This window comes from Mixophyes fleayi, chromosome 6 (genome assembly GCF_038048845.1).
Source record: "Mixophyes fleayi isolate aMixFle1 chromosome 6, aMixFle1.hap1, whole genome shotgun sequence".
NCBI classification, from domain to species: domain Eukaryota; kingdom Metazoa; phylum Chordata; class Amphibia; order Anura; family Limnodynastidae; genus Mixophyes; species Mixophyes fleayi.
Window position 1 is genome coordinate 80,245,974 of NC_134407.1, and position 25,181 is coordinate 80,271,154.

At 40.8% G+C, this 25,181-nt stretch overlaps 2 protein-coding genes across 4 annotated transcripts in view; one reads left to right on the forward strand and one right to left on the reverse strand.

Moving 5' to 3' along the window:
• OGFOD3 (2-oxoglutarate and iron dependent oxygenase domain containing 3) overlaps positions 1 to 8,608 on the reverse strand; it is a 118,816-nt gene extending 110,208 nt beyond the window's left edge. Inside the window, exons 1-2 of one of the 2 annotated variants that reach the window (XM_075216929.1) lie at positions 8,292 to 8,604; positions 7,038 to 7,252 (exon numbers count right to left, since the gene is read on the reverse strand). In XM_075216929.1, the coding sequence (XP_075073030.1) occupies positions 7,038 to 7,252; positions 8,292 to 8,383 (307 nt within the window). In that variant the 5' untranslated portion in view covers positions 8,384 to 8,604. Of the gene's footprint in view, positions 1 to 7,037; positions 7,253 to 8,291 lie in introns of both variants that reach the window. The other variant, XM_075216930.1, reaches the window with a different exon arrangement.
• Positions 8,363 to 25,181, forward strand: part of HEXD (hexosaminidase D) — a 28,360-nt gene continuing 11,541 nt past the window's right edge. The window contains exons 1-10 of one of the 2 annotated variants that reach the window (XM_075216928.1): positions 8,363 to 8,492; positions 10,019 to 10,127; positions 10,688 to 10,797; positions 13,096 to 13,183; positions 13,258 to 13,422; positions 13,526 to 13,709; positions 14,678 to 14,749; positions 20,508 to 20,703; positions 21,765 to 21,847; positions 22,406 to 22,484. In XM_075216928.1, coding sequence (XP_075073029.1) covers positions 8,485 to 8,492; positions 10,019 to 10,127; positions 10,688 to 10,797; positions 13,096 to 13,183; positions 13,258 to 13,422; positions 13,526 to 13,709; positions 14,678 to 14,749; positions 20,508 to 20,703; positions 21,765 to 21,847; positions 22,406 to 22,484 — 1,094 coding nt within the window. In that variant the 5' untranslated portion in view covers positions 8,363 to 8,484. Of the gene's footprint in view, positions 8,493 to 8,597; positions 8,624 to 10,018; positions 10,128 to 10,687; positions 10,798 to 13,095; positions 13,184 to 13,257; positions 13,423 to 13,525; positions 13,710 to 14,677; positions 14,750 to 20,507; positions 20,704 to 21,764; positions 21,848 to 22,405; positions 22,485 to 25,181 lie in introns of those variants that run through there. The other variant, XM_075216927.1, reaches the window with a different exon arrangement.

Sequence of the window (25,181 nt, forward strand, 5' to 3'; positions counted from 1 at the left end):
TCTGGGTGAGCTATAATAACACAGTACAATGTAGCTGAAGACTTTTAAGAACACTACCAGCCCTATTATTTCTGTTTCAGCACTGAACACTGTCAACTCTCCTGTTTCTTGGTGAGCTATGGCACTGTAGAATGTCACTGGAGACTTATAAGAACACTGCCAACCCGTCTCTTTAACTTTCAGTAATGATGCTGCCCAACTGCACTGGAGACTGCGAAGAACCCTGCTACCCTTTCTGTGTCTCTCTGTGAAATGACGCCGGATCTCCGTGAAGGGTGGTAATTATAAATTTAACTGGCTTTAATTTGATATACCACATAAATAGGTTTGAGGAAGTTAACATTTAAGGCCACAGACTCCAAAATTTGAAAACCCCACATATTAATAACCAGTAGCCCAGAACTGGAGAGACCACTCACCTCCCAACCTGAATAAGAATATATCCAAAATACAAATTAGTTTCAAGATGGAAACTCTAGGTGTACCTTATTCCTCCTCTGCTTCTTCTCCAATTATCAAATGGTTTAAATGGCATGTATGTTTCACAGATAGGGGTGGAACCGGCACTATTTATCGGACCATGATAGGCTAGCTTGTTACTTCCCAACTGTTGAATGCTGTGTTAAGTTGTATGATATTTTGAATATTTTTTGAAGCGGTGTCCATCCCACCCATCTATTCCTTCTTTTCCCCTGTTGTTCTCTCCCCCTCCCTTTTTTTCTGTACCCTTTAATTTATAAAACAGAACATAATTCTCAATAAAATTCTTTGATGACAAAAATAATTTTGAAAGACAATTTCCAAAACAACATACAACATGATATGTTCAAAAAAGATGTGTATATTCCATGATGTTTTAAGATTGTCCATACCAAACTTAAAGATGGAACTCAATTGGATCTTATATTTTTAGTATTTTTTGTTTATTGCAGCAATTAAAATTTTTCATATCTGTGTCTAAAGTGTACTTGATGTACAGTGTCTTAGCAGGTGGAAGTGGTGCACATTATGCCACTCACCAGAATGTTAAATTAATTAGAAGTGGAGCAAAGTTAAAAGAGACGGTATTGGATGACAGATCAAATCTGAGTGATTAAAAAGTATGACTAGCAAAAAATAATGTGTACTATGCAACTCCAGAGTGCAACTTAGATGAATACAACTATCCAGGTACTGATCAGTTAAAGGAACAGCTGATGAATATATTAGAAGAGATGATAGAAAGGGTTATAAACAGTAGTGTCACTTGAGAGGTACAGTTTTGAAACATTTATAAAAAGTGCTGAAGAGGCATACACTGTCCTCAATATATAAAATTTTGATTGAACACACGTTTAGAGCTCCGCCAAATTTCACCAAATATTCGGAACAAGACTTGGAAACTGACATTTCAGATCAAGAATGCACTAACATTTTCCAACATACACATGCCAGCGCTGTCAGTGTTCGGTGATTGAAACCCAATATGAGGTTCTGACCCGGTGGTACCGGTGTCCCAGCCTCCTGGCCAAAATGTACCTTGGTCTCCCAGACCTCTGTTGAAGATACCAAGCAGCATCTGGTACTCAACTACACATTTGGTGGGAATGCTCTGCCCTTCGCCCCTTCTGGGAGACGGTGTTACTTATTTCCAAGGCTATAACCGGATCTGAGGTCTAAAATTGTCCAAACTTTTGGCTGCTTAATAATAATCAAATGCCCATTTCCAAGTACAAGAAATCCACACTAACATGCCTCAGTTGCGCTGTGAAGGCTGTGATTCCGGTCCACTGGAGATCCCCAACACCACCATGCATTAAAGAATGGTTTGCACGATTGGATTTGTATATGTCCATGGACGACCCGATATTATAATCAGCGGACAAATATCGAGAGTATTACTTGTTGTGGTTCGAATGGCTAGAATTCAAGGAAACCCCAATGTACGTCCTTTGGAATAGATGAGGTTCCTTTGATTCCACCACAGTGCTAAATCCACTGTCTCTTGCATGACAAGCTGAATTCATAATATACATTTTTTTTTTCCCCGGCTATCCTCCAATCACTCTCCTTCCCCACTTTGCCGTTCCCCCTCTTTCCCTCTTTCCACATTCATCCCCTACCTATCTTTATCTCAGCGAAAGTATCATATTGAGTCTAATTTGTACCAAAGTGCTTGCAATAAGCCTCTTTCAAATATTACTCATTATTTTGTTTGATAATTTGAAGGTATACCGTATTTCCGTGAACGTAAATTAGTGATATCTTGTTATGTGATCTATATCCTATGCTTCTGTTCTATTCTGTTCACTATGTCATTTGCATAGACTGTACTCTTTTTTTTTTTTTTTTTTTTTTAAATCCAATAACAATTGAATGTATAAAAAAAAAAAAAGTGCTGATGATGTTATCTACACTTTCTGAAATCAACTTCCAACATTGAAAACATCCATTCTTATAGCTCAACAGCACTCAGCATACTGCAGCTATCGTAAAGAAAGGTTTAAAGAGGATGAGGCTGTCATCATTATAGACTTCTCAAAAACTACTCTTTTGCGTTGTACAACATTTCATCTTGATCCCTGTAATAGACTGCAAACGTATGTCTTGTCAATTGATCTTTGTACTGAGCTCTAGATATACAACCAACTTCCAGTAAACTATTGAAGGGGGAAAAGGGGCAGAGCACACTTGAATGTATTTACTTATGCAATGCGAACGTCCTTCAAAAAGAAAAAAAGGTACAATGATATTCAGAAATGTATGAAATGTTAGACGTTTTTCACGCTAAGGGATTTTGCACTGGAAACAAGGTTAAGTACCCTGTGTTTTGATTTTCTTCCATTTAAAAGCAATTACCTTTGTTATTGGGGTATCTCAATACATATTTACATAGCTGGAAAGCTTTTTAATCAGCAATGCTAAAGTAACAAGCACTTTCTGTTTACTCAAGCACACATTACTTTCTCTTTGGAGAATGATGAGATTTATAGCTGAGGGAAAGCTGGAAAACTACTGGTAGTGCATTTAGCAATGCCACTGCCTTAGAGTCCTTGATTGGTAATATGTAACCAAGAAAGCTCATATTGTATATTCCCATTACAGACATTCATAACAGATGTTACAGTTTTCTGCCAGTGGTAAGCGTCAATCACAAACACTGCAGGTGACCCCTCTTCATCACAGTCTCCTGTGCTCAGATGTAACAAGCAGCAGTGCACCCAGGTAATTTCTCACTCTACCCCCTTGTGGGCTCATATATCACAGCAGCAGTGGAGCATGAGAAGTACATTCCAGCACTATTACATCTGTTACCTGAGGAGACAAGAATAGGGGGCTAGAACTATTCAAGGTGTTTGCTGAATTAGGTCTACCCATCTGCCTCATCTACAGTGCTCATAAGAGCGTCTCACAGGAACGGAAGCCATATCTTTACAAGTCAGTGGCTTCCCTGCTCTATTTGCTGATTTCTAAGCAGCCACCTGTGCCTGCAAAGAATTCTTATGCGTTCTGCAATAAATGGAAGGACAAAGTGAGTGTAGGAGTACTGGAAACAACATACACTCTATCTCTTTTTTCATAACTTCATAGGGACACAGCTGTGCAAAGTATCTATACTTATCCTGAAAGATGTAATTACGATGTAGGATTAGCAAATCATAAGAAAAACAGGACTAAGGGCCTGATTCATTAAGGATCTTAACTTGAGAAACTTCTTATTTCAGTATCCTGGACAAGACCATGTTACAATGCAAGGGGTGCAAATTAGGATTTTGTTTTGCACATAAGTTAAATACTGACTGTTTTTTCATGTAGCACACAAATATCAACTTTAAATTTCAGTGTACAAATAAGCTAAGTATTTTGTGTGCTACATGAAAAAACAGTCAGTGTTTAACTTATGTGCAAAACAAAATCCTAATTTGCACCCCTTGCATTGTAACATGGTTTTGTCCAGGAGACTGAAATAAGAAGTTTCTCAAGTTAAGATCCTTAATGAATCAGGCCCTAAAAGTGAAACTAAATTCAGAGTAATAAAAAAAAAATTAAAAACACAATTTGCTTATTTAATGATTCAAAGTAATTCTTCTCCTCTTTAGTATACACATATTATGCAATTATTCATGACTATATGTACTTTGAAGAATAGAGCTTTGGCATTCCTTGATGTAGAGGTTCTTCATTTAAGGATGCACCTGTTGCCTACACGTAGTGAAGATAACCATTTTGTGGACTGAAGCAAAATTTATGAGAATATAGACTATCAATTCCCCAGCCATCATTTAAATTACTGGTACGTGAGGCTAGATGACAAAACATGTGGTGACATACACAAATGTAAAATTCCATACGTGATAGATATGAAAAAAAAGGTAGCCCTATTTTGGGACAACACCCCCTCTATTTCAGTGTAATGTGCTGCTTGATAGAAAGCAGAAATTGCAGCTTGCTGAGCAGGTCAAGGAGATGTGGCGTGAATGCTGAAATTACAATCAGTTAATTCCCAACCCCCATTCTGATTGATGCAATCAGTGACAATTAACATCTACTTGAAACCCTGGCTACATAAGTAATGAATGTGGCAGATACAGGTAAAACACTTCCCATTGGGGTGGGTGGGGAGTTGTGAGTGACAAATATTGGGAAACACTATTTGCCCGGTTGCACAGTTATTTTGTGTTTGGCTACATGATCATTACCACTTATTTTTCCCCTTTACAAAATGCACAACCAGTGCCTTGAATTGCACTAACTCTACATTTTGCCAACAGGTAGTGTTGTTGCTATTTTTATCTATGGAGAGCTGTATTTTTGGGGGAAAAAAACCTGTGGTTCTTGCAACTCTTTTTTTTTAAGCATCACTTACGCACATATTATTAGGATGGCAATTATATAAAAAAAAAAAAAAAACTAGAAAAACTTGCTAACGGCCTAATGAAGTATAAAAGAATCCTTATAAACTGGGTATATTTTACCTTTACCATATTCATAATGCTCACAACCCTCAATGCTCTTATATGCAGCAGGACGTGGCGAATATGAACTCTGGAGAAGGACAAGTGATGAGCTGTGGAACACCAGTGTTAAGCGGTGGTAATCGTATTACCGATGACCACAATTCCGACATCAACACTTCAGTGTTTCAAAACTTAGCCTGCTGTCCATTCGGAATCACTGCCTGTCAGCCTGCGGTGCCATCGGACATCTGCATCTTCGGCTTTCAGGCTAGTCTGCTTCTATTTACTTTGTTTTATTGTGCAATCGTTTTGTTTTTTTTGTAGGGATGAAGGATGTAGGAATTGTGGTCATCGATAATCCATACCCAACTCGTGTTAAGTATGTTTTAACTAGTGGAGAGTCGGGAGCATCAGAAACTGGGGAAGGTGCTAAGAATATACTGACAGATGCTCCGATTAGAAGAACTAAGATATAGCTCGGTGATTACCAATGAGAATCTGCAGAAACCAGGATGGTAGGAGAGTAATACGAAGGAAGATAGATAACCAGAAAACCCTTCAAATAATTATTGTATTTAACCACAATCAAATGAGATTGAGATTACCTAAAAAAAGCCAGAGCAAGGTTGTACTGTTGTATTGTAGTAATTTCTTCCACCAGTGTGGAAACACGGCGGTGATGCACAGTGTGATTCAATATATCATATAGGCACATCTAACTGGCCAAAAAAGTCAGGAATAAGAAAGGCGAGCTAATCTATTCTCAGAGTTCATTTGAGACCACTCAGTGACCTGTAAGAGTAGATCTGTCTAGCTTCATTGTTTAGATGCTGCAATGTAAAGCTGGCCACTCATATCTACTACTGTTATCAACAATCTAAGTCTGAAGTACTACTACAGTATAGTGCTGCTTATAGAACTTACTACAATACAATACTACATCTGTCCATCCCATCCTGGTTTCATGCTGCAACTGTCCACAACAGATGATAATAAAATAATGTATTCTTTGTCTCAATAAAGTCACCTTTGGATGTTTAAAATTTTCCATTGGTTAAACCATGGGGGCCTGAGTCATTAAGGAGAGCCAAGCATAAAAAAGGAGTAACTTTACACTTGGGCAAAACCATGTTGCATTGGAGGGAAGGTAAATTTAAAATGTGGTGACAGATTTATAGTTGGGCTAGGACATGTCCTAGATCAACCTTAAATTTCAGTGTAAAAATAAAGCTATCAAATATTTGTATGCCAGATAAAATAAACAGCTATTTCAACTTATGTGCAATATAATAAACTAGTTTGCACCCCTTGCATTGTAACATGGTTCCATAAAACATTTGCTCATCTTTTTTTTGCCTTACCTTCCTTAATGACTCAGGCCCCCAGGGTCTGGGACCTCACAGGTAGCAGATAACTCAAGTCATTGTGCAAGTAGAACAGCACTGTGCACCCTCCCGCAAAGCAGGGAGGGTCCCTGTAAATGTTCCCTCGCCACCCCTTTAGTTAAATAATCCCTCAAAATTAAATCTGGTGCTAAAGCAAGTGAATTCCGGGAGATCCCGGAAAGGGAGCGTGGTTGGAGGGCATGAGGGGCCGCGGAAAGGTCAATGCGTCATTTTGGCCCCACCACCGCAACTAAAATGTCATTTTGATGTGGGGGGCGGGGCCAAAATGACGCAATTCACCGCGAATCGCGTCATATTGCCAAGTAAATTCCAGTATGCGGGATACTTGCCTGCTCTCCCGGGAGTCCAGGAGACCTACCCAGATTTTGGGAGTCTCCCAGACATTCCGGGAGAGTTGGCAAGTATGTGCTAAAGTAGGTGCACAAATGAAATGCCATTTCTTTGCAAACTTTTTAAAAAAAAAAAATTCAACCTGTTTACTAATAAAAGTACGTTTAGGTTCTTTATTTAGTGGGAGTTAGTGGTGCATTTTTGGCACCTGATTCACAATTTCATACGTACAACAAAAATATTGGTGCAATACCATAAAAAAAAAAAAAAGGATTACACTTGTTGAGATTTCGGAACTACAATATCCATTTATCTATGGCCTAAGATGTATCCTGGACAGCTGATGTGCTCATTTCACCATTACCTGTAAACATCTTGTAGTTATCGTAATCCTGTGAGCAGGGCACAGGGTAGAACTTGTGTAGCAGGGTTTCCCGCTGACCAGCTAAGACCTCCATCACGTCGCCACTGGGATAGACCCATAGGAGGATTATGACAGAGACTGCCATAATCGCGGACAGGACACCCCATACCAGAAGACTTCTCCATGATCTTCCCTGAGATCTGCTTTTCTTTACACTGCAGTGGAAAACAATGAACAGAAATGATGGACAGGACAAGGCATCACTCCACACCCTTCTCCTAAGGATATATTAAAGGATTTGATTTTGTACTGCCAGGTGATCCAACCTTTACACCTAGTTGTCTGTGCCACACAGCCCTGACTCCTAAGAATCTTTACATTGTAGATAATTATTATTAAAGGCTTGTCCACATTTTTTAAAAGTATTTTTCATGAAACTGTGGGGAAACAAATGTTCTGTAACTAACAAATGTTTGTTTTTAAAATGTATTAGAAAAAGGAGAGCAAGCATACGATTGATTGCTATGGGTAATACCACCTAAATGTTATCCCCTTCTCTCACCCCCGTTTCCCACACTTGCATTCATCAATCATATATCCCCACCTCCTGTCCATTTATTGCTAATCCTGCTTCTCATTCCCTGTCTCCCCATTTACTGTTATCCTCTTCTCTCAGCTCATGCCCCCCACACTTTATTCCTCATTCCCTGCACCTACATTAATGTTATCATCTCCTCTCATTTCCTGTTCCCTCCACATTTATTATTCTCTCTCCTCTCATTACTTAGACCCCCAAAGTATATTATTATCTCCTCATCTCATTCCTAGCCCACCCACCACTCACATTTCATGTTATCGACTCTCATTCCTTGTCCCCTGTATTTACTATTATCTCCCCCTCACATCTCTCAGTTAATGCTTTCCCCTCCAATCACACCATGCCCCCCAAATTTATCATCTAATCTCATTCCCAGCCACACATTTACGATTATCTGCTTCTATCATTCCCTTTCTCTCTTTCCCTGTCCACTATATTTGATCACATTTCTTGATCCCATTTCTTCTCTCGTTCGCTGTCCACGCTTCTGAGTTTAAGACCTGAATTTAGATATATGACCCTCCTACTCATCATGTCAGTTACAACTGACACCTCCTGCCATGCTTCATGCCATATGTTGTTACACGACCGTCCTGTCACCCTGCCTCACATCTATATATGCCTCAAGCACCACTTCTCCCTGACTCACTGCTCACCTAGACTTTCCTCCCTGAGCACCGCGACTAGGCCCCGCATTGTCCCCGGTCTCTCCCGTTACTCGTGGCCGTCTTCGGTGCTTGGTTGCCATGGTGATCAGTCACTGGAGCTCGGTGCTCATACGCGGAGAGTGTAGATTGGCCAGGCACAGGCAGCCAGATCAAAGCAATCGAGCGCAGAGAAGCCGAAGACATGGATCGGTAAGAGCAGTCATGCCCCTGTCAATAGTATCAACAACCTTTTGTTCTACCCTCTCTGTTACCTAGTAAAGCACATTTCACCTGCTGTGTATCTCAGCGCGCCTATGCAAATTCCAATCTATGCCCCATAGGTAGCTTACAGTTGTGGAACGAACTATAAGTCCCAGTATGCCCTGACAGTCAAAAGCAGTATGTTCCATACTACCCGGTATGCGTCTACATGACTCTTAAACTGCTGTGCAACTACAAATCCCAGCATGCTCTGCTACAACACTTACAGTTTTGTGGTTGCTTAAACCTTATGTACCCTATCAATATTTTTTATATTTGAACCATACACTTTTCCTTTCCATGAATATTTCTAACGTGTATCTCCATTCATTTTAAAGCCCCTTTATATACTTGTCATATACTGTATTTCCATTATATTCTAATAATATATGGACTGGTTTGCATAATTTGCAAGGTATAATCACTATCTCTGTATGATTTTAGAGAGCACTATACAGTGGGACCATAGCATATGATATTATGGCTCAGGTTATACCTACTCACTGTACATGACAGTAGGTTTTTATAGCTTAGACACATGATGGACTTTGACTGGGCTCCTAGTGTAATGGTGTCTCATACAGTTATACTTCTGACACTGCTGTAGAGGGTATTCCAGAACATTAACTGCAAATCCTTGAAAACATCAGCAAAATTCAGTTACTTTCTATTATAGCTCAATCATTTACATATATAAATAAGTACACCTTTTCTAGAACCTAAATCGGATGCAGTAACTGTTCAGTCTGTTTTCCTACACCTATTTTGCAGTGCATGCTATTAATATATTTCATCACAGTCACTATATTTTTCTACTTGCTGTAGTATACTCCTCTTCAATTCAGCCAACACAGTTTTCCTAGGCTCTGCAAAGCAGGTTTGGGGGCTAATCATTGGCTATTATTTTATACGTGCATCTTAATGTGCAATTCTCGGTCAAACTTTAAAAGCATTTTGTCATTATACCATAGAACACTACAGGCTGCGAAGTCCTACATAAATGAAATGTTCATCCTGCAATTATACTGTATACATACACTCTTGGTAATAGCTGAATTCACTCAGTGTACATCTGAACTAATTGCAATGTATCATGTTTATTATAGGGAATGAACACATTAGTGTTTTCTGCATTTCTGAAGCTCAAAAAACACCATCAACAAATATTAATCTATGGTCTCGTGTACACTTGTGTTTTATTTTTTTTATTTTTCTTACTTCTTTTTTTTTTTTTTACACCTGCAGCCCAGTCCATTTATTTTAGTTTTCATTGCAGAATGGAATTAAGCAAATAAACTGCAATAAAAATGCAGAAAAGAGGTGATTAAAAAGTAAACAAGGGCACACACATAAATACCAAATGGTGGGCCAACTCTACATACTCCTTATTGGAATGGTTTTTAAATATCTGGTTTGTTTTTTTTAAAAAAAAGGGATATTTTCACTCAATTGAATCATTTGTGCTCATATTGCAGACAGCACGACAATGGTGTGCTCACAGCTGAGGAAAAAGTATCTTTCAACATGACCTTGGTTCATCTAGATCTGAAAGGAGCTCCCCCAAAGGTCTCATACCTTGCTGAGGTAATAGTGACATTTTTCTCCCTGTTATGCCTTTGTTTTATGCAGATGCTCTTCAGCACAGTGCATTGCTAGACAACTGTTTTTCTTAAACTGCACCTATGTCTGCACACAATGGAGGTAACATATGAAGAGCAAAACAGTAAAGGGATGACATTGAATCAGCTACGTTCCCAATTTGAGCCTCGATTTACACAGGTGCGACAAGATTTATGACAAATTTTACAGAGCGAGATGCTAGCGCTTGCGGAGGAATGAAAGTCTGCATAGACCAAGGGGCGGAGTTGGGTGCACAGATGCAGAAACTGCTAAATTAGTTCAAGAAGAAATAAGATCTCTGACACTCGCATCACATAATTACCTTGAGCCATTTAGTGTACCTTGCAAGTAAATAACCATTGTAGCGTGCACATGGACTGACCTGTGCATGCAAATGTTTATGAATTTGGCAAAATGTAATTATACTAATATGTACATTTAAAGGTTTGCTTTTTCTGTCTCCTGTTACTTGATTGCTCATATATTGTATTGTAAATCTAAAAGAGGTTACATTTACTGTCTAGGTCCTGCCTCTCTTCTCTGCCCTCGGTGCAAATGGGCTGCTGATAGAATATGAAGACACCTTTCCATACTATGGAGAGCTCCTCCAACTGAGGGCTGCACACGCCTACAGGTATGAATGATGAAAGCATTCATTCTCTCACCCCAGTTTTTACACTTTAGATCAATGTTAAAGGACAGAGAAACCCAAAACATTTAGCCATGACTTTCCAATGCAGCTGTTCTTAGGGGGTATTCAATTGTTAGCGTTAACGGGAAAAAATGAGCGCTCAAAAAATATTACCGTTTATACAGTAATATTGCGCGTGAAAAGCGTTAATACGGTAGTTTACTCACGGAATTTCAGCGGCGAGCTGAAATTTCGTGAGTAATTACCGTATTAACGCTAAGATTTTTTGAGCGCTCGTTTGAGAGCGTTAACGCTAACAATTGAATACGCCCCTTTCAAGAGTGTATCTGTCACCTACATACAACTACACCTTAAACAAATATATGAACAAACAACACATAAGTAAACATACTGTATGTTTACATGTACTAATTCCATCAGCTTATTTAAATAATGCCCAAGACATTTATGACCCAGCGAGGGAGGGTGCAGTTTTATAGCTGATTTGTGTTCATAATGGTATGTATGGTAATTTCCTGTACACTGCAATTCACATAACTACTCTGTGCAATTTCTGAGTCTTTGGTCCTTCCACTATTCAACTCTCATTCTGTGGCTTAAAAGTCGCCTCCCAATTCCTTCCTCACACTATGAAACGGCCCCTGTCACATTCAGCGCTGTCCTCGCTAATGTAATCGCCCAAGTGGACAGGTCTCTTCCTCTCAAAAAGGAACAAATCTAGACTCTTATTTTAGATGGGGGGAGGTGAATTAGCAGACCCCTTCTCTCCTGCACTCTGAGTGTAGAAAACTCAGACTACTGTGATTGGTGAATGGCCAGCACCTGTGTGCTACTGGGTATGATGCGCTACATGACTACACCCAAATGGAACACCCCCAAATCAACTCATAATAATACTAAAACTATTTAGATCTTTGGTATCTCCCTTGAGTAATATCTTCACAATCTGAGAGACTCTACTAAGAGATCTCATCAAAAGAGCTTTCCCTGGCAATTAAATCCCTTGAAAAGGTGGCAGCACCTGCTCCTGGTGGCTTCTCCGCAACCTACTATAAAGAGTTTTCACTCACCCTCGCTCCATTACTTCTCTAAGTTTTTAGTACCATACTCGGGGAGATAAAAATAATTGAGATCACCACCAGGGCTAAGATTGTTGTAATCTCTAAGGAAGGTAGTGACCCATCCTTTGTGCCAGTTATAGGCCGATCTCGTTATTAAATGTCAACCTTAAATTATTCGCCAAAATATTGGGTAGCAGACTGACTTCAGTTATCACCACCCTGGTATAAACGGATCAAGTAGAGTTAACACCAGAAAGCAATAGTTTTATCCATGCAGGGAAAAAAACATCTCCTCCAGTCATGGTAATTGCCTTGAACGTTGACAAGGCCTTTGACAGGATTGCCTGGGCCTTAATGGGCCACCCTTCAAGCCTTTCTTGTTCATGGTCACCTCATACATGGTGTAGCGTCTCTATATTATAATCCCAAAGCAACGGTTTTTGCCAATGGCTTCTCCTCCAGCTTGTTTCCTGTTAGGGAACACTCCTGTCTTGTGCCATTTCTGTCTCCTTACCATGCTGCTCATGGAATCTCTGGCTGACAAATTATATATAATAATATTCACTTCTACCATTTGAAACACATTTTTTTTCGCTGGACAGTTGATTTTCACTACATTTATATATGAATGTTCAGTAAAACATTGGTCCACAAGTTATATTGCACAGACTACCTCACTACATATTTCCATTTAGTAATATCACTGAGCAGGTTTCAAACATGCAAATGCATTGTGGTGCTTTATTTTACAAAGCCCAACCTTTTTCTGTTTCATTTCTCTTTTTGATGAGCATCAATTTTCTTATAGGCTCCAGTCGTATAACAGTATGTGAAAATGTTCTTAAAACATTAAACTCTAATAGATGTTCTACATTGGTGCCCTGTAATCGGCTGCTTGTCATAGATTTCACTGAAACTGAAACCCTGGCACAAGTAGCATTGCTGCAGGAGACGTTTGAAAGTTAACTGTAGTCATTGAGTAGTTGTCTATGGATTTCCCAGTTCTAGCCCCAGCCACCATACAGTCCGCTCCTCTGGCACCTACCCAAAGACCACAGTTTACTTTTGAACTTCTCCTATCTGGGCGTTGAGGTGCTAGTGGGGTTGAGTAGCTTCTGAACTCCAAGATTTCTTGGCATAGGACTTTCATGGTGTGGAGAGGAAGAACTATTGGGAAAATAAGATGGAGTTTTCCTTTAAATTGCTTGTGTCCTTCCAGCCCTCAGGAGATTCGAGAGATATTGAGGCTGGCGCAGCTCCACAACTTTGAAGTTATTCCACTCATACAAACATTTGGACACATGGAGGTAAGACAATGGATTAGGAAATGTTCTTTTTAGGGGATCTCCTGGTGCTAATATTGGCAACTTGTCATTTGCAGTTTGTCCTGAAGCATAAAGAGTTTTCCCACCTGAGAGAGGTCACGATGTACCCAAACAGCCTAAACCCTCATAAGGAGGAATCCCACCAGGTCCTCCAAGCCATGATAAGACAAATGATGGAGCTTCATCCTGGGGTTCATTGGCTTCATATCGGCTCAGATGAGGTACAGTGTCATATGACACCAGGAAACATGGTACTATTAGAATTGTTTGTTTCATCGAAGTACAGGTGTTCAGAACAGAAACTATTTCCCCCCCTACATTTAGGTGTATTATCTGGGGGAAGGAGAAGAGTCCAAGAAGTATTTTTCTGAAAGTGGCCTCTCCGTAGAAGACCTCTTTCTGTCACACTTAAAGAAAGTGGCCTCACATGTCGTTTCCTCCTATCCCGGCATCAAACCTATTGCGTGGGATGACATGCTGCGTGGGGCATGTGCCCAAACTTTGACAGGTCAGAAGACGTATTTACATATAACATTTGCAAGTGAAGAAAACAGCCGTTTTCCTCCAGTGAAAATGATGGACTGGTTTCCAGGAGTATAGTAGTAATATATCGCCTGTATGGAGATCATTTCTTGCATTTTGTTTGCAAGTACAGTTGCTCTAGAGCACTTACCTTGCGTTCACTGGCTCTGTTTCCCCTGCTGCCTCTTTGTGCCTGCTGCAGCTGTCCTATCTTTGTCTTCTCATTGTGTCCTACTGCTGTCCTCCTCTCACTACTTCTGTCTTCTTACTGCTGTATTTCTCTGTGTTGTTCCTCTCAGCTTTATCTCTGCCATATGTCCGTTCTCTGGCCACCGACATTCAGGTAAGGCTTTCGGGAAGGTTAGGTCACCTAGTAAGAAGGGAGTATGAGTATAAGGCTGCAGGAGAGGTGTTTGGGGTAAGGTTTAGGGATGGTAAGGTATTAGGCAGCAGAGGAGGTATTGGACTTTGGTAGAAAGATTAGGGCACTTGCTTGTAAAGGTCAGTGCAAAGCTGCAGTGCCTATTAGAAGTCAAGCAAGTGCTTCCTTTCAGTACATAAATAGGCAAAAGTATAATTTAATGTCTAGTTTTATAAGTAAGCGTGAAGAGACTCTATTTCGTTATTCAGAATTGTATATGTAAAAGTTCCCAAACCATGACAGACATTAACTGTGTCATCTACCTCACTGCAAGCTACAGTATTAGCCACTTTAGGCTCCAAAAGGCCAAACCTTTGTCTTACATAATTTTACTTCTAGTAACCTTTACATGTGCAGTATATTTGTGAGCAGTCTTAGTAGTTCATATAGCAAACGGAATTTTAGATTTAGCATAGGTCCACTGAATTGTCTTCTAATATCCCTTAATACGTTTTCTTGCTTCTTCATAATCTGCTAAATATTGATGTCCGTTATTTACTGTGTCTTCAACAAGTAATTGATGTCTCCCTTAGAGTCTGGAGTAGCCCAGCTGGTTGAGCCTATGATCTGGGACTACACCCCAAACCTGGATGTTGACAACAGAAGTACGTGAAATGTATATTATTACTATTCTCTGTCTGGTAGATGTAGCAGTGAACATTTATAAAACAGAAACACAGCTGAAGAGAGGTTTTAAATTAAATATTACAAATTACTTAATGTAACTAGTAAGAGATGTATAAAAAATAAGTAATTTACATTGGCTACAAATAGCAGGTGTCGATGATGGGTCTTCTATAAAAATAACTTTGAGTGGTGTCAAACGAGCACTTTGAATACACTTTACCAGCTAGAAAATAGCTAGAGTTTATAGCGCTGAAATCGCAGTGAGAATTAAAGAGAACACACTGCATTGCTGGCATATAGTGGGAAATCACAGCTGAGGAAACCACACTGTGGTGCTTCAATACAGTTTTCAGAAACATACACCTGATGCTGGTCTGTGTGTATCAAAATAATTGCCTGTGCCTTTGTTAATGAAAACACTAGAAAGCGGTCCTATATTATCACTTAATCTCAAAAGCTCTACATATTTCAGAATCTCTTGACCCCTTTTCAAAAACATTTGATGTCTGGCCATAGACTTCTTATTCATGTTTTAGCAAGTTAGTGATTATCCAATTATGTCTGTAGTGAATATTCATTTATGTGCTAAACATTGTAACAAGTCCATTAGCAGTGTGAAAGTTGTCAAATTAACCAATTTAAACTGTTACTTAAGATGTTTAGTTGTAATCACGTCCATCAGTACAATGAAGATTATCCAACTAATCAATTTGTATAGTTATGTTGGGTGTTCAGTTACAGGTTGTAGTCCTATCAATTAGTGGCTTAATGATTGGAAACCTAATTGTGATATAGTTGTGTTGAATGCTCTGTAACAAGTTATAATTACTTATGCAATTGATTGCAGATATATCCGTATATAAAAAAAAGAAAATAGTCATACACATCTGATATCCCAGGTATACCTCTCGTATGTAGCAAAGAAAAATGTAGATAAATAATTTGAAGAATAAATATTAACTACCACAGCAATAGTGTTATTTGAATATACAATTAATATAGCAGTATTGTGTTATAGTCAGACCTTCTAATTGTTGATTGTCATATGGATAGTCACATCTCGGTGACATGTATTGTAAATCTCAATTGCATATAAAGTTACTCTTCAGCAATGTATATTATGGGAAAAGGGGCATATAGTATTATAAATAAAATGATAATATATAATCTTATATTTAAAAATCATTGATCTGCTTGAATGTCTGGTTCTGCATTCAGACGCCCCTTGCACCGTTTGGGATTAAACCAACGCGGTCCAGTTGGATCCTGGCCAGGTTTTAGGGAGGTTAGTGTCCCAGTCGGTCCTCCCGTTGGTGTACGCTAGGCAGAACTTTTACCCAGGGAGCCTGTTCTGAGTCTGCATTCGGACACCCCTGTACTGATTGGGATGAAACCAACAGGATGTGGTCCAGTTGGATACTGATACAGAGGCTACCTGCTGAGTTTGACGCTACCCTGTCTGGAGGCGCGGAGTCTAACATGCCTCTGGTCTTCACCAGGGGCTCCCGTCAGGCAGTTTGGATTTAGATGCGAAAGACACGCAGGTCGTGGTTCTCCAGGAGGGCACTCGGCGAGATAGAATGAAGTAATCAGATAGTCTGGAAAGCCGAGGTCAAACTGTGTGGACAGCATAGTACATAGGGGGGATCCGGTGGAAGCTGAAGTCAGATGCCAGGAGAATCTTTGCAGAACCGAGGGATAATCCAGAAGAAGAGTCAAGAGAAGCTGAGTCAGGAACCGTAAAGTCAAGCAGGAGAAACAGAACCATAAGAGCTTGGAGCTAGGGGACCTAATACTCTGGCATCCTAGTGGTGCAGAGCCTTCTTTATATAGGGTGTCTTCAGTATCACCTTTATGCTGACGACATTTAACTTTACATTTCTTCTCCTGATCTCTCTTCCTCCCTCCTCTCTCGTGTATTTGACTGCCTCTCTGCCATCTATTCCTGGATGTCCTCCCGCTTTCTCAAAATTAACATCTCTAAAACCGAACTCATTGTCTTTCCTCCCCCTAGACTCCCCTCCCACCACAACCTCACTATCGTGGTTAATAACACCACCATCTCCTCTGTCAACCAACTCCGCTGCCTGGGTGTCACCCTCGACTCCTCTCTCTCTTTTGCCCCCCATGTCCAATCCCTTGCTCAAGCCTGTCGCTTCCAACTGCGCAACATCGCCTGCATCCGACCCTTCCTCTCACAAGACGCCACCAAAATCATCATCCACGCACTCATCATCTCCCGCCTCGACTACTGCAACCTTCTCCTCACTGGCCTCCCCCTCTCACATCTCGCCCCCCTCCGCTCTGTACTCAATGCGGCTGCTAGACTCATCTTTCTCTCACGCTGCTCCTCCTCTGCCTCCCCTCTCTGCCATGCCTTACACTGGCTCCCCATCCCCTACAGAATCCTCTTCAAACTCCTTATCACCACTTACAAGGCTCTCTCCCTGTCTACTGCTCCCCATATCTCCAACCTCCTCACCATTCACACTCCTGCCCGGTCCCTGCGCTCTGCTAATGACCGTCTCCTCCACTCTAATTACCACTTCCCACTCCAGAATCCAAGACTTCGCCCGAGCTACCCCCCTGCACTGGAATGACCTCCCTCGTTCCATCCGTCTCGCTCCTAATCTGTGCTCCTTCAAACGAGCACTTAAAACTCACCTGTTCCTCAAAGCTTATCAACCATCCACTTAACCCCTCATCTACTCTGCTCGCTATTCCCTCTCTCCCCTGGCCCCTTCTTTTCTCCCCTGGCATCACCAGCTCCCTCTCGTTTCTGATTTGTCCACCCACCCTTAGGATGTAAGCTCTTATGAGCAGGGCCCCTCTTCCCTCGTGTCTCCATACCTATTCTTCTGCTCTGTCCTTACTCCATATGGCTGTCCTGGAGTTACTGAAGCATTGATACTTTGTGTTTATCGTTCTGTACTGTTTAACCCTGTATGGTCTACTGTTTGTACTATGTACGGCGCTGCGGAAACCTTGTGGCGCCCAACAAATAAATAATAATAATATAGGGGATGAGGAGGAAATACCAGGTTGGTGGGGCTGACATCAAGAGCTGCTGCCGTGAGCCAAATAGCGTCCCGTTGCCTAGCAACGGGGCGTACCTGCGCAGAAGACATTGCCGGCCGGGTCTAGCACGTCTGGTTGTCTGGCAACCAAACACGATTTCCGAAGTTAGCGAAGACGTCCGTCCCTGTGCGGATGGGAAGGCACAGAGACGGAGCCTGACACACCGGTTGTGATGAAACCAACACGAGGTGGTCAGTTGGATCCAGGCCAGGTTTTAGGGAGTTTAGGGTTATGGTTGGACCTCCCGTTGGTGTACGCTGAACAGAACTTTGACTCAGGTAGCCTGTTCTTAGCCTTCCACTGGATGGATTTGGACAAAAACTTCACAGAGTGGTAACATTGGATCCCAGAAGATATACTAGGGGGTTGAGATCCCAGTTGGACCTCTCTTTGGTGTACGCTGGGCAGAACTTTGACCCAGGGAGCCTGTTCTGGCCTTTCCACTGGATAGATTTGGATGAAAACTTCAAAGAGGGGCAGCAATTGGTCTGGGATGCCTAATGGAGTGTTTGGGGTCCCAGTCGGACCTGCTGTTGGTGTACACTGGGCAGATCTTTGACACAAGGAGCCTGCTGTGGGCATTCCACTGGATGGATTTGGATGATCTCTTAGTTGTTTATTATTTTTTTCAAATATTAACAGTTACATCCAACTCATTGGTAGCTTAATAACTTTACTTCAACCCAGGCAATGCTGGGTACTTCAGCTAGTAATTATATATTTATGGCGCCTTACAAATCTACGATAATAATAAACATAGTTTATATATGAACATTTCCAGTGACCTATAAAATACAAATAGGAGGTACCTCTGAAGAAACCACCCATTGAGGGGGCGAAGAAACACGTCAGGTGAAGCCAGCGTGCACGACAAACATTTCTTTTCAATACACGGTTTTGGGTTTTTTGTCTGCAGACTTTGGAGTACTTGATTTCTTTTTCCACTATATGGGAGCTCATTTAATATCTGGACACAAATACCACAATCTCTAGGAGGATATTGGGAGTCACAATCGATCTTCATAAGATACAGGGATAATGTATTGCTGAGGAGGAGATATATGGCATATTGGACTTAAAACCTGTGATTACAGCCTAATACCACTGGAACCATTCCCTATAAGGGTTACAACACTGTATACTAACTCCTATCAACCTTTACCTTAGGGCTAATTATTGGACAAAAACACTTCATTATTTTGAGAACTGATATTTTGTCATAACAACTGAGCATAAGTATATACCTGATATGAACTCCTATTGCTTTGTTTTGAGATACTTATCTGTCACGCTGTGTGGATTATGGTTTTTATATGCTATTTTTTATCAACATTACTATAATAAATTTGTTATTAATATTTAATTTTCAGCTCTCTCATATCTTTCTTTTAATTCCAGTGACTGTTATAAAAAATATGTAATCCTAAATTAAAAAATCTAAAATGTTATACATACAAAAAGTTAAGGCTAGTCATAGCATTACTGTTCTACATCCCTATTGATATGTATACCAGGTGATATAATATCATTTTCAAACCAATCAATTTTGGCCTACTTTACAATCTCCTATATTTGATATATTATTACATTAATGTATACATATTATATATTCTCCCGCGCCGCTCCCCTCCATTGGAACAAGCTCCCCCGCTCCATCAGAACTTCCCCTAATCTGTCCTCTTTCAAACGAACATTAAAAACCCACCTTTTCCTTAAAGCCTTCCAGTCTCATGCCTAAACTCCCACCGGTCGGCTACCTCTCTTTCTCATCCTTTCTTCCCTTCTCCCCCTTCCTCCCATCTCTCCGTCTCATCCATGTGTCTGTCTGTCTTCCCCTCCCTTTAGATAGTTCGCTCCTTTGAGCAGGGCTCTCCTACCTTCTGTTTCCATCACTTTTAACTGCGCTCTCCAGCTACTCAGCTCACCTCCTCTCAGTCCCTCTGCCCTCTATCTCCTCTCGCTTCTCTCCGCTCCCCTCAGTGACTCTCAACCTGTCATCTGTGCCCACCCTCTTGGGCCATAGTTACCTGCCTGTACTCACTTTTCCCCTCCCTCCCTCTCTTTCATGCTGTGCCTGAGCCCCCAGAGTTATAGTGCTTACTGTTACTTGTACTGTGCTGTTTCACCTTGTACTGTGCCATTGTTTGTCCTTTTACGGCGCTACGGATACTTTGTGGCGCCCTATAAATAAAAATTAATAATAATAATAATAATTTGATTTTTTTGTTATATTGATATTTTTATGTAAGTTATTGAATTAAATGCCCATGCACACATATTTTTTTTACCGGTGTTATTAGTCACTAATTTTAATAAAGTATATGTCAATTTAGCCACATATGTTTTAGGGTAATACATTTTTACGGCTTTGATCTATTATTTTATTGTTAAGCTTTGTGGTGTTGTGTTATTGCAGCTTGCAAATGTTTCCTGCTTTAAAATTGGAGCAACTTACAATTTCACACACTTTTTGAATTCACAATTGGTGAATCATGGATCTTTTATCCAGTGTCCAACACCTAAATGTTTTGCATTTTATTTGTGATTTATTTTGCATTTATTTATTAAATATTTATTTAGACAATTTTACATTTGTTTTTACCTGGAAATCCTTATTATTGCCCCCTGGTGGATGAATTATTTATTGCATTCCTGCAGTTGCCCTGATAGACAAATACCAGCAGTGTGGCTTCCACAAAATCTGGCTTGCAAGTGCTTTTAAAGGGGCCACTGGCACCTCCCAGCAGCTGACCCACATTGGACATCATCTGGAAAACCACAGACGTTGGCAGCAGGTGGTCAGGAGAATACCCCACGGTATCCTGCAAGGACTAGCGATTACAGGCTGGCAGAGGTACATATCTATCTGACAATGTCTGTTCTTATCTTCTCATTTGTCTTTTACAAATGTATTTTGTTATCTATACCACTAATTTAAAGTAAAAGTGGATTTAAAGAAAATATTGCTATTTTTAATAGGTCATTTAAAATAATACATGTTCACAGAGGAATACAAAGGCATTGTAGCAATATGCAAATCATTAGTACTGGGAGGGAGGCTGGTGCTGGACAGAAAAGAGGCCGGTGCTGGATAGACTTAGATGCACCTACTTACTAACAAGTTGAATAGGCAAGGCCAAGTCTGTCCATCACCAGACTCCTTCTTGTCCAGCATACATTACCCCTCCTAGCGCTTCTGTTGGTTGGGAGAAGGAACATAGCATACAGGGTGCAGTTTCTGTCCTAGATGACTAAGTGGGGGGGACCAGGGCCGTAACTAGGACTGTGTGAGAGGAGTGACGGGCCAGGGCGCAATGCCGAAGTGGGGTGCAGTTTATGAATATTTTAGGTACATTTGGTTAAAATTGAAGTTCTATTGAGGCAGCGGTTTTGCTAAACTTTTAAGTTACGGCTCTGGGAGGGACATTTTATTTTTAAGCATTTATTTTAAAGCAGTCATTTAAGTAAATAACAAAACCCAATGTCCCACTTATGATTGGTATAAATTAAAAGATTTCTTCACTAAAGGTTAACAGCAAACAATGTCCAGCAGATAGTACTCTCTCCCAACCAGCCTTTCCATCTGTACTGGTGCCTTATGGCACTGCTGTTCCCCTAGTTCTCTATGTATATAACTCGGCCAGCTTCTGCACAGTCGTCCCAGACCTCTTTATGTAGCTTGGAGAATAGTTTAGGGCCGACAAATAATGCTTCAATATACACTTTTCTGCACCATGCTTCCGCACAATGAGGCGTAGTGAAAATATAGGTACAGGAGTGCTGAAAGTAGCTATGCTTTAATGGACCCTGGAAGCAGCAAAGGATAACCACTTTGTATTGCTAACAGGCACAGGCCACATAATCACTTTAACTTTGTGTAGTGAATCCAATTAATCATTTCTCTCTGTCTTTTAGGTATGACCACTTCTCAGTTCTCTGTGAACTATTGCCAGTGGGAATACCTTCGCTGGCCGTGTGTCTGCAGACTTTAAAGAATGGTATGGTCCTTTGTAAAGAGAACACATGGAGCCCTATCTGATGCATTGGTTCATATTTTCATTCATGTCTTGTGTGCATATTAACAAATTCACAGTTGGTACTTTTTCAACAACAATGGCCAACCATCATATAGTCCACAATAGATTATTCTCGGATCAAGTATCGCCATACAGAACCTAAAATCCTCCAATGCCACTGGAAACTTAACACAATTTAGCACAAGTTTGAGGTCACAGATTTTTATGGTTGTATCATTACTTTGAGATAGGTGATTCAGTCTCATACCTAAACAACTAGGTCTGTCTGAATTCCACACATATCTATGTATGTGTGCCCAAGACTAATGAAAGTCTCTGATAAGTTGGCAGGTCTATGTTGTGTTTTCAACCCTGGCATTGTTGTGTTATAGTATTTGTTTGGTTGTTGTATTAACCTAAGCGTGATCTGACATGTGTCATAACATTCCTGTTCCCTTACTAATATAGGTCCATGATAATGTTGAGTACATATAATATGTCGGTATCACACCTGTACTTACTGTGCCTCTGTTTTTCCAGGTTTTTTCTCTGAGCAGGTCGCTGCTTCTGTCAGAGACATCTTAGGAATGTCCCATTTGGACACAGAAAACTACTCAAGGTGAGCATAACCTTTTATGTGATTATTAAACTAAAGGCCTTAGCATGCTTTCCCAGATCCAGGCCTGCTCTGTTTGTGCATGAACTTTTTTTTATTGATTTTTTTTTTTTATTTTAAAGTTTTATTTTTGCAAGGTCACATAAGCAGTAGTTAACATCTGACAATGTAATACAGAAGTGGAAGTTGCTCAATCAATTTAGAGGCTCATAGCACGCACACAGAAAGATGCCCCAGCACACTGCTATAGCCAGCAAAAGACCAGCCATTTCTACTGTAAATAAAAATGCAAAAGTCTTCGTTGCACACATTTGCAAATGTATGTTAAAGCCACCCGCCACTCCACGGCGCTTTTGCTAATAGGGTGGTCCTAACTCTAAACAATGAGAGTCCCATATATTTGGGCCATACATATATGTGTTTTTAAATTGAAAGCTAACCTACCAAGAGGTACACCAAACAGCAATCCAATGCCAGCTCTCCCCCTCAGCTACTGACACCAACATGCCTCTCAGACAAATACTAGATAACAAGATTAACACAAAGTCTACGACCAGCGTAGAAAATGGAATTCGACATGTCAACCATATAGTTATATATGTAAAGAAAGAGTTACCAAAAGTTTTCCGTACAGAGGGGAGAGAAGAAGAAGGGAGAAAAAGAGAAAGAGATAGCGGAAGGGGGGGAAAGTGGCTAGATCCAGTGTGAGGGATGAAAAAAGCTGTGAAGGGGAAAGAAATGATAATACTTAGTTATGTGAAGGGTGAGCAAGCCTGGAAAAAGGACAGCCACATGTCCCAGACCTTGGTGAAGACACTCAAGGAGTTGCGGATAATACTGGTCATATACTACATCCATTGGGTCTGCCAAACTCTGTTAACTATGGACTGCAAGAAAGGAGGAGATTGCTGCCGCCAGTCTGCCACTATTTGGCAAATAGCTGCCGACAATGTGCCTAATTAGTTTATTCTGAAGGGTTGCCGAGTGAGCTCCCAGAGGAAGAAGAAAGAATTTGGGCTCCAGGGGACTATCCACCTGGAGAATTGATTGGATCAAACGTTTGATCTCGATCCAGAAACTTGCTAGTTTTGGGCATGTCCACCAAATATGAAAGAATGTGCCCTCGTAGGAGCACCCCCACCAGCATCGATCAGAAGAGTCAGGGAGGATTCTATGTGGGGCGCGAAGGCACATAGCACCATCGGTATAGCACCTTTATAGGTATTCTCTTTAATTCTAACACAGGTAGAACTGGAGGCTGCATTCTGGTGAATCTCAGACCATTCCTCTTCTAATAACACCTACCCAATGTACATGAACATTTTATATTGTGATATGACCACTTTGCAATTGTACAAGGGACCTCAGCATTAGTATCTAGTAGTGTCTGCTCTTCTCCATGTCTGTGTATATAAGGGTGTCATGACAAGTGCCGGGACATCACTTCCTCGTGTTCCGTCCCAACCAAGATGCTTTCTTAGTGAGCGTCGAGACTTAGCAACTGTGGGCTGGTTGTAGATTAATTAGGTACTTCTTGGGGCTAATTACTACTCACTGAAGCAAAAGGCTTCTGATTGGTCAGTGTTACTATTTAAGGCAGGAAGGGCTTAGCCTTTCTGACAATTATAGCGTACCTTGTACCTGTTGGACCCTACCTAAGAAACTAGGGGAATTCACATTACCTGATCTGTCTAGATATCAGGAAGCTTTTATTCTCTCTCCTGATTAGGAACTGGGCTCTGGCCGCTTTCCAAAAACCTTGGGTGGATATGGAGAGAGGGCTCTGTAGGTTGCCCTCCGTTAGATCTACTTTGGCTTTCCAAATCCTTGAGACCACACTCGTCTAACCCCCCAACCTCTATTGTTGACGCACTCAAAGTATGAGACAGAACCATTGGAGAGTCCAGAGAGTTCTCCCCTCCAACAAGTAATATTTCTCTCCTCTCCGTCTCCACACTGGTATTAGATTTCGATATTTACAATTGGTTTATGTCTGGTCTCTCCTCCCTGACCCACTTATTTGGTCCCGGGGGTCTCCGCTCCTTTTTACAGTTGCAAGACACATTTCACATAGAGATGTCTACAAATACTTGCGATTGCTGCACTGGATCGGGTACCTTCACTGACAAAGCTACCTGATTTCCCCACTCCCACCCATTTTATACACTAAACTAACTAAGGGTAACAATAAGGGTGGGATTACTTTCTGGTACCAATTTCTTACTGGATTGTCAGATGTCCCCAAACATGTTTCTCAGACCAGGTGGGAGACTGATCTTAACATCTCCCTCTCCCCCAAGCAGTGGGTTATTCTATACAGTAACTTGTCTACAGTCTAAAAATGTACCAATCATGTCGAAATGCTACTTAAATTACTATACCAAACTTATCTAACCCCAACCCGCCTCCAGAAAATCTGGCCTAATCACTCTAAATTTTGCTGGCGTAATTGTGGAGCAGTGGGAGACCTATTGCATGTGTTCTGGTTATGCCCTGTTATCCAACCCCTTTGGCATGAGATATTTGACTTAGACCGGAAAGTCACATCTATTACATTAACTCCAACCCCAACTACGGCCCTTTTACACCTATACCCCAATCAGCTGCCTAAACATTCTAGATATGTATGGGGACATATTTTAATAGCTACAAAATTGAGCTACAAATAGCTCAATTTTGGAAACAATCATCTGCTCCCAC